This window comes from Salvia splendens, chromosome 21 (genome assembly GCF_004379255.2).
Source record: "Salvia splendens isolate huo1 chromosome 21, SspV2, whole genome shotgun sequence".
NCBI classification, from domain to species: Eukaryota; Viridiplantae; Streptophyta; class Magnoliopsida; order Lamiales; family Lamiaceae; genus Salvia; species Salvia splendens.
The window spans coordinates 27,085,661-27,102,938 of NC_056052.1; the positions used below are offsets into that span (position 1 = coordinate 27,085,661).

Here is a 17,278-nt window from a genome sequence, read left to right on the forward strand (position 1 = left end):
GGGTATAATCGTAATTATAAGTAGAAGTGGGCCGGCCCAATGTTATTGGATCTATCTGTTGCAATTGTGTGAAAACAAAACAAGAAGCCGTCTTGGCCAACATATATTTTATTATTAATTGAATTTAATAACCAACTGCACCTGGGATATATTACTAATTACAAACTAAAACTATTTATATTTTGGTATACCATGATAACTACTCAATAAACTAAAATAACTACATACATTTCTTGTTTCTACATATAAGTATTAAAATTTATAGGTACGATATCATTCCTTATCGATATGGTATATGTATACTGAAAAGATAGTAGTTATTGTCGTATTTCAATACGGTAAATATTTATACTGATTCTTCGTTATTTCAAGCCACCCCTTCTCCCATGAAAATTGTTCAATTTAAATTTTTGCATAGATTAAGAAAATCTATACTGTATAATAATTCTATTACTTTCATTTATTCATGTTAACATTTATAAATATTAAATAAATTACCCCCTCCGTCCCACTTTAGGAGTCCCGGTTGAGTTCGGTACAAGTTTTAAGAAATGTAAAAGAAAGTTGGTGAAAAAAGACAGTGGAATGTGGATCCTACTTTTTTATATTATTTTTATAATAAAATGTGAGTGGGAAAAAGTTAGTGGAATGTGATGTCTAATACTCCCTCCGTCCCGCACTACTTGCACTTATTTCCTTTCTGAGCGTCCCAAGTTATTTGCACTCTTTCCATTTTTAGTAACAATTTATACCTACAGTCGTAATTGTTGACTTTGTCTATCACTCATTCCTTAATCTTCGTGCCCAAAAGGAAAGGTGCGAGTAGTGCGGGACGGAGGGAGTACTATTTATGGAATATTCCAACCGAGACTCCTAAAATGGGACGGAGGGAGTATTTTATAAAATAAAATCTTAGATGGTTAAGAGACGGATAAGAGACAGCGTTGCGGATGGCGACTAATCTGGTGGGACAGTTAAAAGTATTTTTCTAGTAGTTGGCTACTTATAGATTGAAACTAAAGAAAATAACTCCTCTCTATCTCAAAATCTATATTATTGCAACGTTATAAATAAATGTTGTGTATTATTTCCCATCTTTAAATGTGGAATAATTGCCCCATCCTTGTAGACTTACTCATGTCTAGCGTTTTACAATACCATGGATTTCGACTGTTCAAAGTGTTAGATCACATTAATAGCTATGTTAATTACTTTTTTCTATTTTTTAATTTAATTTTCCAATTAATTAATCTATGTGTTCTCCATTGCAACAATTTACTCATGCAAAATTTATGAGAAATTGATATGTAATCGCATGTGTGATTTTCACCGCCGTATCAATATTTTGCAAAATTATATTTCATCCGTTCTATTAACTTCCATGTTAATAAAGACGTTCCATTTTCTGCACTTATTTTGAAAAAATTAATATTCTCATCCGTCCTCTAAAAATAGACAAACTTGTGAATACAATTTGATCAATCATTTTTTCTGTCGTTGAGGCGGACAACTGAACCAAGAATTCTTTTTCTTCACCATCCATCGAATCATTGTTCACGACCCGAAGTTGTGATTGTATCGATTCATTAGAAAGAATTGATTCAATACATTTCTTATGTACCCATAGGTACTATATTGGATTTCAATCAGATTTTGACCCATCGTCGTATCGATATTCTATTATAGATTTATATAGAGAATGTGTATTCTAATGAACAATACATAATGACATAAGTTTTAATGTGCAATCGGCAAAGTAAGAGTGAGATGAGATAAGAGAAGAACAAGGGGATAAGATAATGGAAGGAGTGTTAGTGAATTATGGAATCCACATTATAAATTATGGTAGAATTATCATTTGTTAAAAACTTTCCATATTTAAACTGTCTAATTTTTGGAGATGATCCAAAATGGTAAAACTAGTCTAATTTTTAAGGAAGAATGTAGTAATAAATAGTTAAAGTGGAGAAACAATAATAGGAGTATAAGAGAGAGAGGGAATAATGTAAAGAAGACTATTTTTCTCTTTCTTGTATTATTTTTTTTATCTACTTTAACTATCTATTATTACTTTTTCAAAATGAGTATAGAAAATAAAACGTTCTCTATTAACATAGAACAAAGAGAGCAATAGTATAAGTTGTACTATTTGCATGGTCTTGTATGCCCAAACACAAATCGGTCATTAATTACTATTTTAAAAAAGCATAAACAAAAAGTAAAAAGAAGAAAACTTATGCAAATAAACGAAAACATGACCAAATCTTATACTGCATGATCAGTGAATAGTTTTCTAAAATTTAAATACGTCTTATATTGCACTCAATGTCTATATTGGAGTTGTCATTTTTGTTAGGTACTGTTTGGTCTGCCCAGGCCTTTTTGTTGTCAAATAATGATTTGTTGTTAAGCTCTCATAATCACACAATTGATCGATAATTAGAAAGAATTTTGTCTTAAATGGGATATATTCAGTTATAAATCAATTATTAGCCGAATTGCACTCTCCTCACTTTGGACTATGTTTCATCAGCTTATATTTAGACAATTATTTGCTGTTTTTGTCCATATTTGTGGCTAAAGTTAAATTTTGTCATTCATATACTTTTAAAATCAATTGGGCATCTTCGAATTTCTTAATTCTTCGCAACACAAATTTTTGGGACGAGTCGGTTTGTAATTGACTTCTTGAAATAATTTATGTAGTTATTTTATGGTTGGTGGTTGGTACAAAACTATGAAATGCAAACAATATTTGTGTTATAGAATCACCATAATTCCACAAACAAAAATCCGCCTAGATATATAATACTATTACTTGCTTAATATATACTAGTTCGTTTATAGATGATATGTTTAATAATGATAATTAGAATATAAAATTAAATAAATAATTTGACCACTAAATTGTAACCTAGAATTATGTAAAAATTGTCATATTGTGGGATAGTGTTTTTATGCCGCCTCTAATAGTGAAACTAAGTAGTATGTGATTTAGCTAAGAAAAGACTGCAGTGAACTGTGTTACATTCCTTAATCTAATTAAATCTTCATTATGTCCAAACAAACATATAAAACCACACACACACACGCGCATAGATACATGCATCTAGAAGTATATCTATATTATGCATGTAGCATATCCATGGAATTTGAATTAAAATAAAAAGTAGAAACTTGTCACCACTTCAATTTTTTAATGAGCAGACAAAATGATTCGTAAATAACTAGTTTGAACTAATTGTCGGGTTATATATTTCTTCTTAGCTACAGCTAGGAACTAAAAAAGTAATAAAGAAAAAATGCCAATTACAAATTACATTAGATTTTGCAAGTTTCACTGGAAATTACATGTGACAACGTTATATGAATAAGAAATGAGTTCTCCCTTTTAATAGAGTTATGATAATTTATTAGGTCTATTTAGAAATAATAGTCCTAATAACTAATAATTATTACTATTATTTAATTAATCCTTAAGCACTAATTATTTAAGTGGTTGGGGTGCGTATCATTACAAACAATCATTTTGACAAATTAGTATTAATCTCCAAATCAATTTATGTTTTTCAAATTCAAAATTAGTACATAAAATCTTATAATTATCAGATAAATGAACCGAGTAATTGCAACTCGAAAAACAAAAGTTATAATTTGAATTAAATACTATTTTTGAAAAATAATCAGTTAAAAATGTCTGATGAGTTTCGGCCTTACAAAAATATAAAACCTAACTGTATATTTTAATAAAACAGAATACACCAAAATTACACACAAGAGAAATGTTTGAATTAAAACATAGTGATTAGAGCTGTTGAATGATATGGGAAGTTGTGTTTCTAAAATCGAAAGGCCAAAGTGTGGGATTAGCAAAGACAAAATAAAAGCTGTAAATTATTGGAATTCCTTCCAAAAATCCAACTTGCAAGAAAACATTAACTCTCAGACAACAAACCAAAGTACACAGCAATCGACAAAATCTCCAGACGTTTTGGTTCTTAGCAATATAAACTGAGGTTTTGTTTGGATTCACCATTTACGAAATTTCTATTGCTTTCTTTATTTTCAACTTGATTAATTTTTTTGTTTTTTTAAAATTTGTTTAGAATTCCTTAAGATGTGTGAAGCTACTATAAGTCAATGATCACCAATTCCAAGATGGCAAGATTGACTACTTTGAGCATCAAAATATAATTAAGAAGAAATTATATTGATTAACGAAGTTTTTTTAACTATCTCTGAGCCACATCTTGTAAGGTTTGTTACACCAAATCATGACTTTTACTGTAAACATAAGGTGAAATTAGTATATTTGACATGAACTTAGAAATTGATGAATTTGTGATGATGTTTTAAGGAAAAAGTAAAATAAACTGAAACTATATTCTCCTTTTCATATTAATATTCAGCTTAGTCATAAAACTAAAAACATATAGTACTATTTATATTTGAACTTTCAAACAATATTCCTAATTATTTACTGTATTATTTATTTTCAAAAATTTATAAGTAACTAATGGTTCTTGCATTGTAATTTACTGAATCATAATTTTGATTATTAATAAATTTTGCAAGCAGCCAAACTGGGGAAGTGTGGAGTGTGAAGGCGAAATCACATGGCACCCACTCGATTTCAAGAATTAAAATATTTTTTTATGAATAAATTTATTGTTCATATTTATAATATTCTTTGAAGTACTTATTCTTAATCTTTGTGTTTGCTTTTTCGACGTGCCGGCAACTAGTCATTTTCTTTCTCTACTCCATCCATTTCTTTTAGAACAGTATGATACAAATAATATTGCGAAATGATTAACACTAAGTATACTCATAGTATTTAGTTTTATGGGTTATTTTTATATATTTAATTAAGATATGATAAAATCTTATTTATGGAGTAACCACCAAACATTTAAGATATCAGTCAGCTTCTCTGTATATCATGTTTGATAGTATTATTTTTTTAGTATTTTAAAAGCGTTGCATATAAAAATTAAAATATTAAATGATAAATGATCTATTTTATCTCATCTTTTGTGACATGTACCCAAAGGAATTTCGCTGATCGATTTTATGATTTTATCTCATTTTTTGAGACGTGTACGGTGTACCCATTCATTTCCTACATGACAATTGTGTATAACGTGTATAATTAAAATCAAATAAAAGATAAATTAAATACAATGTGTATATTTGGCTACCGCAACGATATCTTGATTGTCAAATATTTTTACTGAATATTTCATTATAAAAAATGAGTGAGATAGGACTAGTAATTACTTAAATGGCGAGACATTTTCAGTTAAATGCCAACAATTGGGATTAAAAAATGGATGTTTTCTTAAAATTAAATATCTAATAATAAGGAAAAAGGAAGTGTGGGAAGCGGTTATGGCTCGCGCAAAGAACAAGCGGACCGAACTGGCCATGTCTGAAAAGGCGAGAACAAATTAAATCGGGCCCACCTTTGGGCTTATGGGCCCATTGACTCCTTTGAATCGTCCGTCCACCACAGCGCTCCGTTTGCTGACACGTGTGCCACGTGATGTCAACGTGGATCCTACACGAAAGAGGATTGGAATTTCATCAAATCGGCAATTAAATAAATTATTCGAATTATTCCCATTTAGTATTCCATTATTTGCAAATTATCATATTTGTAAGAGCATCAGCAATGGAGGCGTCAAAACTGCGACGCCGATTTTTCGCCGACGCCGGTTCTGACGCTGAACCATTCCGACCGGCGTCGGTGAAATCGGCGTCAATTTCGGCGTACTCATTCCGATTCGTGTGGTGACGCCGGTTCTAACGCCGATCCTCACGGCGCCATTGTAGGCCTCGGATCGGCGTCAGACCGACGTCAGAATTTAATTAATTTTTTTTCCCGAAAACACTATATATACGCCCTTTGGACATCATTTTCATTCGCACCACTTGTTTTAACGAGTACTCTCTATATCTTTCTTTCTGTACAAGATCAATTTAAGAAATGAGTAATGTCGGTGGTAGTGATGGTGGTAGTGATGGGGATGCTGATGAGTACGAGCGTATGCTGAACGAAGAGCTAGATGCCTATACGAGTCGTGAGGCTCATATTCGACTCCAAAAGGATTTAATTAAAGAGTTGTGGGCGCGGAGGATTGGAAGGCATTAGTTTTTATTTAAATTTATGTAATTCTTTTAAATGTATTTTTTTAAAATTATTGTACTTTTTGAAATTTTAATGGTATTATTCAATTTTCCTGTATTTATCTTGTAAATTAAATTCCGTATGTTGCTACAATTGTAAATTAAATTTATATAATTGTTATTAGTGATGTGGATAGGCTATGTGAGGGCTATTTGATGTCCAGTTGCATGTCCAGATGATGTGGCAGGAGGATTTTAGTGCTGGATGATGTGGCAGTGGGAATGCTATGTGAGGGCTATGGGAGGTCCTAGAGAATTGTGGATGCTCTAATGAATGGCATTTACCAAACTTTGTATAAATACATGGAAATTTGTGCATTTGTTCGTTAGCGATTGTGCAATGAAGAGTGATTTTGAAACTAATTACTTTTTATTTTTTATTTTTTATTTTTATATTCATTTATTATACATAGTGCATAATAAAAATGGAAGTAATTATTTGATTGTTGACATTTTAAATTGGTAATATGGGATATATAATGTCAGAAGGAGTCTCAATCCTCTTTAATGGCATATATCTAATTTGTCTAAAAAATTCATCTTGATTTACTATTTACTTGCGTGGTGATGGTGATTCGAACCACAAATTTATAAGTGTCTAAGTTATCTTTTATCATCAACAAAAGTATGTTAATTTTTTTGTTATAAAATAACACTATCACTCATTAATTTCAGTTAACTTCCACATAATATTATTCTTGGAAAATTAAAATATAATTAATATAAATTAATATTTAAGGTCGTAAAAAATACAATTATATTCGAATGATGCCATGGGTGGGGCTGGAGCCGGGCTCTAGCTCGCATACCTGCAAGTCTACAACGACGGGCGCATCCTTTGATCAACATTTAGGGACGCCTCATTCGCGCTCTTAAAAATAATCTCAACAGGATTATTCAATAGTCCAACATGCATAATTCAATAACATATTGATAAGATTAAGACCTAATGTAATCAAGATGTATTAGCTATAAATATAGAGATCTAATCACACAAACAATTATACAATTTAATTAAATTCAAGGCCAGCTAGCTTTTGACCACCACTCGTGTGCACGACCTCTGCGCTCAACCTATATTACTAAGTACTTAGTTAATGTCTTCTTAATCATAATTAATAGCTCCGCACGTGCCATTTTCAAATCAATCAAGTTACAGCTAGGTAGTAGGAGTATGTATTAATTTAATTGATTTTATGACATAGTACTATTTTATTTGAAAATCTAGTGAGGCTGTGGAGCATGTAGGTAGTCCAAATAGAAAGGTGGTAGGCATCAAAAGACATGGGTCACAATGTCCCATAAAAACAAGTTAAATAAGTAAAAGAAGATTAAAACTAGGCTTCATTTGCTCAAATCCTTTTCTTGGCAACTAAAATCCTAATTAAATACACTACATATTATCCGTTTTTTCCGATTTATGTTTAGCTAATTGTCTTCATATTATTGTGTGGATTCCTTAATTTTAAGGAGTATAAGTCTCATCAATATCCTTTATTTAATAAAAAAATCAAATTTTCATAATATATGCAGGTGAGTAAGATGTCTCTTTTCCATTTAATAGTTCAATGGTAAGAATCGCGTAAATTTAAAGGGAAATGCTACGTGGCCACATTATGGCTGGCCATAAAATGACATTTCGGTAAAATTTAGATATTATAGCTCAAATAGGTCATTTAATGCTCCAATACCTTTACACTATTACCCTTTCTGTTTAATTGTAATAAAATACATGAGTTATACTTATATTTGCATAAAAGATATTAAGTTAATGCAATAATAATAAAAAATATTTTTTATATGGAATCAAACTATATATGGTTAATAATTAAAATTTAACAAAAAAAAATGAAATCGATGCATTTACGAACTATGGAGTATAATAAATTAAAAATATAAAAAATATTCAACTACATGGGTTATACTTATATTTGTATAAAAGATATTAGGAGTTGTATATTTCAAGTAAATGGCACAATAGTCTCAACATGTTTACTCTTTTTGAGGTGTATCGATTTTGTTGAATTAGCATTAATCACACAAATATTTATTAATATTTTAAGTTTATGGCTAGCCATATTATGGCCATTTAGCATCACCCAAATTTAAAACCGTTATGGAGCATCTTTAAAAGCTGGCAAAATTTTGAGAAAATCACAAAAAAATGTCAAACTTGTGTAGATTGTACTAACAAACACAATAAATTTAATTTGAAAAATACTCCAAATTTTTGCTTTTAAGTCATACACAAATTTATTCTGTAATTGACAATATTTGAAAATTACATATAACCTTGAATTTGATCAAATTTCATGATTTTTCTCCATTTAAAAACACAAAAAAATCTTGCGCTTTTTAATTATTTAAAGTTTAAAGTTTAAAGTTAAATGTGCATAACTACAAAGTGCTGCCCACTGCCAAGATAGTAAATATGTTAGCTATGATCAGTCAGTATTTTACAACTGTCACAATTACCTAGGGTTACTTATACCCACTGGCGGATCCAAGTGGGAACAAGGGGGTACCATTGAACCCCCAAATTTCATACTAATATTAATACTATTTTTAGTAATCAGTTCGATAAATCTTTGGTGGTCGGGTGGCAACTGCCTTACTTTTTCTATCTCCTATCCCGGGTTCGATTCTATTGAGGCGCACATTCCTTGAAATTTTATTCTCCTTTTCAATGTTTTTGTGGTATGCATTGCATTATTATATTTTTACCACTCCATTCCAGTTATGTTATTATTAGTTAGCCTAGTACTAATAATTTGCACTCTTATTTTTTTATTTCTGTAGTCATATTTTCTTTTTTTTTGTATTGTAATTAGTTTTTTTAGTTTTGTAATTATTTGAAGTCCTATTTTCTTTTCTAGATATTAGGCTGTTTACTACTGCCTTAATGATTTTGATTTCCCATATTATGCTCTATTATTTTTTACTTGCTTTGATTTTATAATATACTCTATTACTACTTTTTTCATCATTTTATGTGATATTATTCGTAGTAAAATTCATACTTTAAATAAAAATAATCTTACTTTTATTAAATGCTTTGAATTTTTTATATTATACTATTATTTTTATCATTTTATATATTATTATGTTTAGTACAACTTGTACCTCAAATAAAAAAAATTCTTTCTATTTTAAATTATTTTAATATTTAATGCTATTTTATTCATATCATAATCATTTGTTGGAGATTTGATCTCCTGGGCGACAATATATGGGCGATATAGAGGCGAATGCCTACGTGGCAGTCGAAGTGGAATAATATTTTTTTATTTATTATTCTTAATATTCTCTTTGTAATGCACTTACATCTTCACCATTTACTCAAGTCCGTCAAAAACAATTCCCAGATCTAATTCATCTTCTCTCTCTACAGTTTCGCTCAATTGCTCTCTTTTTTTCCTCCATGTATAACTCTCCATCAACATTACGCATAACCCAACAATTCCATCTTTCGTGATTTCATTCTCCAAATTGAAATTCCTTAGTACATTCTTCTGATCTCTTGTTTCTTCCAAAATTTCAGAAATCATAAAATTGCAGAGCACAAGATGTAAAACCCCTTCCACTCTCTTCCTTCTCCTAAAATTTCAGAAAAATTGCAGAGCGTGACAACAAATTTCTTATATCCACATATCCCTTTTTCGATTTATGGGCGTTGGGGATTTTCATTTTTGTTTAGCCACCGCCCAAACTTGAAATCAATCAAAAAATTTTGATGCGGGAGTGATAAAGTCCGCAAGGATGAAGTTTTGGGAGTATTTGAAGCTCGAAAAATTTGTGATGCAGGTATTGTCCAGACATGAGAATATGTAGATAGGTTTGTTCACGGCCATGGATCATTGATAGAGATGAAATTACATTTACATGGTAGAGAAAACATTAAGAATAATAAATAAAAAATATTAAGAATAATAAATAAATAAATAAATAAGTTATTACTCCACTTCGACTGCCACATATGCAGTCGCCCATATAACGTCGCCCAGGAAATCAAATCTCTCATTTGTTGTACAACTTCGTACCCCCGAACTAAAATTCCTGGATCCGCCACTGCTTATACCTACATAAATAAATACATTAACGGCCTGACCAATAAATAAATAAAAGAACCAAAATTGGACCACAAAATATTTGATATCACAATAGGCTCAGAGCTGGTCATAGAACACACACACACACATATTATATTTTTAATGTATAACAGCTAAAATATGGTCAGAAGTGCTGGATTTTTGTCTATATACTACACATTTCTTGATTTTCAATTCAAAAAAATGAACCAATCTCAAATTTTGCCACTTTTTGACTGCATGAATAAAGTAAAAAAAAGAAAAAAAAAAAACTCAAACGGTAAATCAAAGGAAAGCCAAATGGTGAAGACATGTAATAGTAGTAAGATTTAGGATTCACTAATTTTGATAAAATGTAGCCGACCTATACCTATACATTATTTACTAGGTTTTTGTAAATTGTAGCTCTACGATTTGTATCACGAGACACTACCCAAATTTGAGTACAAAAAGTATGTCGAGTAATAAATATTAATTCCTGCAGCTTGTGAACATTTATTGTCGAGATCGATCATAGACGTGTTTGGTAAATTCACCAATTATTTCGTGATATATAAACATGTGAGGTTCAGAGATTTTATTCAATAAATGCTAAGTTTTGCGTGATACAGAAATGACACTAGTAAAAATAAATTGGCGATGAAATTATAAAATCTTATCAAATTATAGTCCTCTTGTAATTCTAAAAGTTGATTAAAAAAAATCTTAAAGCTTAAAAGATTGTCAATATGTGATATGTTATTGTTATGGTACATACATGTATCAAATTGATGATGTTATGTTTTTGCTAAGTTTGTTTTTTCATGGATTAAAAATCATTTTATACAAAAACATGTCCGATTAATCAAACTTGTGTGACCCATACTAACTTGATGCTAGTAGCATATTACGAATTAGACATATTAGTAATTAATGATGAGAAAAAGAATGTCAAAGAAGTCTAAAATTCATAATCAGGTGGTTTGTTATTCAACAAAGATACTAATAGTTTGATTTTGAAAAAAAAATGGTTACATTTATAAAACTAAATAACAATGCTTATAATTTTGTAGTAACATTTCAACGTCATGACTCATGTGACCATGTTACACTTTTGTATTATTTCTTGTTTTCACTATTACAATACTTGCCACGTGTTTGGGTAATTACACAATTTTATTCAATAAATAATAGTTGTAAATATATATGGAGTATTTTGATAGATTGAACAATAAATGTAACATGCAAAAGTAAAAAATAAATTAAAACGAAATGATTTTAGTCATCATATTCTAGATTCGTGTACTGTTGCTTTTTTAGGCCATCCGCAACGCTGTCTCTTATCCGTCCCTTAACCATCTCTTAAATTACTATTCTTATGCCCCACGGTACTTTTTTACTCCATCTCTTAACTAAGGAACGAAACCTGCAACCCTCCATCTCATATCCATCCCTTAACCGTCTCTTAAATTACTATTCATTCAATTTCATTTTTTATTTTTATTTCCAACAAATTCAATTAATAAAAACACACTTCATTAAATAAAATAAAATTACAACATAAAATAAAAATACAACTTAAAATTCAAAAAAATAAAAAAAATACATAATTAAAATCCTAAAAAAATAAAAATTACATAATTTAAAATACAATTTTATACTAGAAAATAAAAAAGCTGCTCCGCCGGCGAATCATCCCCCGAAGACGGTGGAGGTGCACTGAAGCCACCTGGAGGCGGAATACCAAGTTGTCTTGCATAAACTCAATTCTGGCAAGATAGGCTTGGTATTGGGGATGCGTCATGCGGGAAGTGTCCGCCATTGTGGCGGTCACGTACATGGACATTAGGGAGTTCGAGGGTGCCCCCGAGCCCGCCTGGCTTGATTAGGCTCGACCCCTCCTCCCTCTAGCCGCCTTCGCCGCATTTCTCCCTTGCGGCCGACGGCGCCCAAGGGAGGACCCCCCGGCATCGTCTGCCGTGCCCTCAACCTCCTGCGAGGCAAACTCTTGTGCGGCGCTGCCCGAACCGCACCCACCAGACGAGTATTGGCCACCCGTCGTGTGCTTCGTGCGCTTTGAGGTCGAGCTGGACCGGACACCGCCGGCCCACCTTTCCTCGTCTTTGACGACCTCCCATACATCGGCATGTTTGAATTGTTTGTCGGTGTCGTCGAAGTAGACTCGCAAAGCCGACCTCAGAATGTCGGCTCCCGTGGCTCCGCTTTGGTAATGAGTCGCTTCATTCTTGTAGATGGCGCATAATTTTTTGACCTCTCTGTCGGCTCGGTCAAAGTGAGCGCGAAGCATCTTAAATGTGGGCGGCGGGACCCCTTCGGCTTAATCTCGTGGTAGGCCTCGGTGACCTTTTCCCAGAAGCACTTCCGGGATTGTTGATTCCCGACGATGGGATCGTACGAGACTCTGATCCAGGCGTTGTACACAGCCAGCGTTTCCTTGGGGCTGTACGAATGCCGGCCTAGATCCTCCTCCTCCTCGTCCGCCTCAGCCTCCGCCCTGGAGCTTCCACCGCCTCGGCCTCCTTCCGGAGTGGGTTCAACCGAATAATCCTCCCGAATCTGGGATAATCCATGCGAATACCTCGGGGGCGGAGGGACAGGCGTATGCATCCACATCAAAATGGGGTGGTTGGTACCCCCCGGCGTCGACGAACCCTGGGTGCCCGGCGTCGACGAACCGGAACCACCACCCAGGACATTGTACATGCCCCCAGTCGCCGAACAAGTTGATGTCAAACCGTCCGGAGCCGCCACCGCCACCGCCAGAGTTTCCGTCGCCGGATATTTTGTGATAAGAGGTTAGATGAAAATTGGAGAGGAAATAGAGATGATTTGGGAAGAATAGATGTGTATTTGTGTGTGAAATGATGATGAATTAGGAGTATTTATAGAGTAAAATAATAATAATAATAAAAAAAAAATAATAATAAAACGGTAATATTAACGGTAATATTACCGTTTTTCGATTTATTTATTTATTTTTTAAAAAAATTCGAATGTAAAAAAAATGATTTATTGCGTCAGCGTGACGATGCCCACTCGCGTGCCGACAAGTGCGTGGCGAGACGGCTCGCCATCCGTCTCGGCTGGACGGGACGCTCGGTGGGCTGGGGACGAGACGGGACGCTGCAACGCGTCTCGCCGTCGTCTCGTCCCGGCGTGACGGGTTACGAGCCACCCGCGTGACGCGTTGCGGGTGGCCTTACAAAACTAGTTCGTTGCAATGAGAAATAAGCCCATTTATCAATCCATTTCATAATGAAGTTGGGCTATGAGATTTCAAACCCAAACTACATATTAATTAAATTCTCGATCACATACAGTTTTAAAATTTGAATTTATTGTTTGTTTGTCACTTGTTGTGGCATACAAGTGTCTTAGTTGAATTAATTTTTCCATTCTCAAATTTAAATTTTAATTTTATTTTATTTATGAAATATACAAGAGTAAAAATTCAACGTGTAACTAAAGCAACTATAAACGGAATTGATTAGAATTTTCTAATGAAATGCTTTTTCATTGATATATGCATAGGGGACAACACAATAAAAAAATTTTAAAAAAGTTGACATGATTAAAAACTACTATATCTGTTATTTGGTAGATAATATTAATATCAAATTAAAAATAAATGATGTGTTTAACGATCCATATTATTAGCTAGGTAGATGCGTATGAAATAAAGATTTTATATGCAGAGGCATATATAACATACATAAAAAGCCCTAACTGGGGTAAGAATCAAGGTTTAATACCAAATACATACAAAATAAACTCAAAAAAATAAAAATAAAGAGAGTTTATCTAATCTTAAACTAACTTAAACTTAGAAAACTCTCACAACTTTGGCCACCAAGGTAGTGAACCAACCACCACATCCTCTTAAACACCACCTGAAGAAGGTTCCGGATCTCCCGGTGCTCGGCTCTCAGGCTTTACCCGAACATTCTCAAGCATCTTCATGACCTCCGACATCTTAGGCCTCTGCTCAGCAGCTCTCGCAACGCAAGCCATTGCTATCTGCAGCATCTCCACCAACTCCTCGTCTATATCCGGATACCTCAGCAGCTCCACGTCAAAAACTTCGGCTGTCCATTCCTCTCTCACCACGGAATGGACCCAACGCACCAAGTGCACCATCTCATCCCCGTTGCTGGTGTGGACCGGGGATTTTCCTGTGAGAAGCTCGAGCAGGATCACCCCGAAGCTGTAGACATCACAAGGCTGCGCTGCCTTGCGCGTATCTGTCACCTCAGGTGCGCGGTAACCAGCTGCTCGGGCTATTGGTGGAGCCAATGCACTCATTATTGTTGACAGGCCGAGATCAGACACACAGCCAAACTGCTGAGGGTTTAGGAATATGTTTGATGATTTGAGGTTCCCGTGGACTAGTTTTCCGCTGTTTTCAGTGTGGATACGCGCTATGCCCTTCGCAGCACCAATGGCTATCTTTAATCGAGTTTCCCAGTCGAGATGAGTCTTGCTCTCTCCTGGCTTTCCTGCAAGGTTGGATTATGTTTATAGTGAATTTATGAGTATCAAACCAATCTGATCACATCATTACAAAATTATCTTAGCTAGTATTAAACCAATCTCTCGTTACATGATCGTACGGTCATTTAAAGCTCGTGACTATAGCTTATAGTGATGTTACTGTCTTTAGCCTCATCCATGATGAAGGAAATGAAACAAAAATTTCCAAATATAAATTCTTTAGTAGTAGTATATAGTAATATTCAAGTTAATCGAAGGAACGATAGATGAACGAAGATTATCGTATGATTATGTCACAAAAAGTCACATTTTCACTGGACCATCTAATACCATACATTCTCTTATCTTAAACACATCATCTAGATAGAGACATGTAGCCTTATTTTTGTAAAGTATATGAAAGGTCAACTAGAAAATAATTCTGCCCCACAAAAGATGCATCATTCTCATCCTATCCTTTTCTAAATATCCTTTTTTGTTATTCATGTTCATTCCTACAACATTTCAACATATTATCTTCATAGAAAGAATCTTGATGCAACTGCTGAGCTTAAAACACATAAAAAAATAGGTGTATATAAGTATAACAACTCACCATGTAGCAACGAAGCTACGCTGCCTTGACTGAAGTAATCATAAACCATAAGCTTCTCATCTTTGGAGTAATAGTAAGCCCTCAGCTCAGTCACGTTCTCGTGCTTGATGCTTCCGATTATGCTCATTTGCTGCTCGAACTCCCTCTTCCCCACGTTGACATCCTTCAGCCTCTTCACCACCACCATTGTGGCATCCTCGAGGATGGCCTTGTATGCCGTCCCAAACGTACCCTTCCCCAACACCTCAGCGGAAGCCCTCAGCAAATCCTCCAAATCAAATGCATAGTTACACCCCTCAAAGAAAACCATCTTATTACTAGCATCCTGGCCACGGGAGATTGCCTTCTCCGGTGACATGTTCCCTTTCACCAACTCCCCGGGGAAACCATCCACCGTCTTCCTCCTAAGAATGCAAACAAGCAACACAAAGCCAAAACCAAGAACCCCCAATACAGAACAAGCCACAACTATTCCAAGCAAGGCCTTTTCACTAAGCTTCCTGGCATTTCTACCACCCCTCAAACGATGCTCCTCATGAGGAGCTAAAACAACACTAACATTGTAATCTAACAGTGATTCACTATTGCCTAAAAACACAGACTTTGGAAACCTCTGGAGTGATCTAGGCACACTACCACTAAGATCATTGTATGACAAGTTAAGCAGCTGCAAATTCGGCAAATCCAATTCAGGAACCTCACCGGAAAGCGAATTGTTAGCAAGATTCAAGGCCACGAGACGACTCAAACCAGATATTGAGCTAGGGATGCTACCATTAAACCCATTATCAGACAAATTCACAATGGTTAAGTTCCTCCATAGAGAGAACTCCAAGGGCAAAGGGCCCCAGAAATTGTTGTGCTGGAGATACAAAAAAGATAAGTTCTTCAGATTACCCAAATCGAGAGGGAAAGTCCCATTAATCCCATTTGACCGGAGGCTCAAGATCTGCAGCGCCGAGAGGCGGCTGAGCGTGTTCGCCGGAATAGGGCCGTGGATGCCGATTCCTGGTAGCCGCAGTGATATCACTCTGCTTCCATCTTCGCTGCAACCAATTCCAGTCCAATTCTTGCAGACTGAGCTCTGAACACCCCAATTCAAAGGGCGGCGGGAGAGATGGATATTGTCGGCGAAATCGAGCAATGCTTGCTTGTCGCTGTCTAGAACTGTTTCAGCGACGGTTTCTTGAAATTCCGAGAGCAGAAACAAGGTTCCGACGATGAAATGCAGGGCATAATTCTCCATTTCAAGAATGGATTTAAATTTTTTTTCCAATTTGAATTGAAGCTCTAGTGTTTACGAAGGAGAGCACATTTTGTTTGAATGTTTGAACAAAAGCTGCATGACAAATGCATACATGTTTAAGGAGAGGGAAAAGGAAGAAAAAGTGGGGAAATTTCAAGAACGGTGTCTAGGAAAAGGGGGGTTTTGGGGTTTTAGAAATGGGATTTGTGTTGAAGAGTTTGAATTGGAGTCAAAAGGGAAAGGTGTGATTTTTGAAGAAAGCTGAGAAGCAGAAGCAGAAGTTCTTCTTTTTGTTTGGTAAGAGTGCCATTGCCAAATAGAAATGGAGGTAAGAATTCTCTCTCATGGGGAATTAAGAATATGCTTCAGGTAAAAAACAAAAGGAAGATCCAACACAAGGGGTTGTGATTTTATATCTGTGATTCTGAATAATGTATATATGGAAGTATATTTCTACTTTGGCATTAAGTAGGTTTGAGCACTGATGTATATTTATGGTGTTTCACCATTTTTGTTGGAGTATCAAAATATTTAAACCACTCTTAATGGAAGTACTTCGTTAATTTCATAGCAGTAGATGTATTTCTTTTCTATACGAGGCTTAAGAAAAATGTGTATAATGTATTAGATTAAAAGATATTCTCTCCGTCCTTTTGTGGTAGAGACATT

General features: G+C 34.3%; 1 protein-coding gene across 1 annotated transcript; it reads right to left on the reverse strand.

The window, feature by feature from the left end:
• Positions 1-13,911: 13,911 nt before the first annotated feature.
• LOC121783585 (probable inactive receptor kinase At4g23740) lies at positions 13,912-16,996 on the reverse strand. Its single transcript, XM_042181701.1, has 2 exons — positions 15,364-16,996; positions 13,912-14,773 (listed from the first exon to the last, which is right to left on the reverse strand). The coding sequence occupies exons 1-2, from the start codon at positions 16,607-16,609 to the stop codon at positions 14,157-14,159; spliced, it is 1,863 nt and encodes a 620-aa protein (XP_042037635.1). The 5' UTR covers positions 16,610-16,996; the 3' UTR covers positions 13,912-14,156.
• Positions 16,997-17,278: the final 282 nt, after the last annotated feature.

What these genes read in the sequence shown, in the direction of transcription:
- LOC121783585 (XM_042181701.1), bottom strand. Translation starts at nt 16,609, where the DNA reads ATGGAGAATTATGCCCTGCATTTCATCGTCGGAACCTTGTTTCTGCTC. An exon ending in CGTAGCTTCGTTGCTACATG is followed by an intron (nt 14,774 to 15,363) that starts GTGAGTTGTTAT and finishes CCAACCTTGCAG; the next exon opens with GAAAGCCAGGAGAGAGCAAG.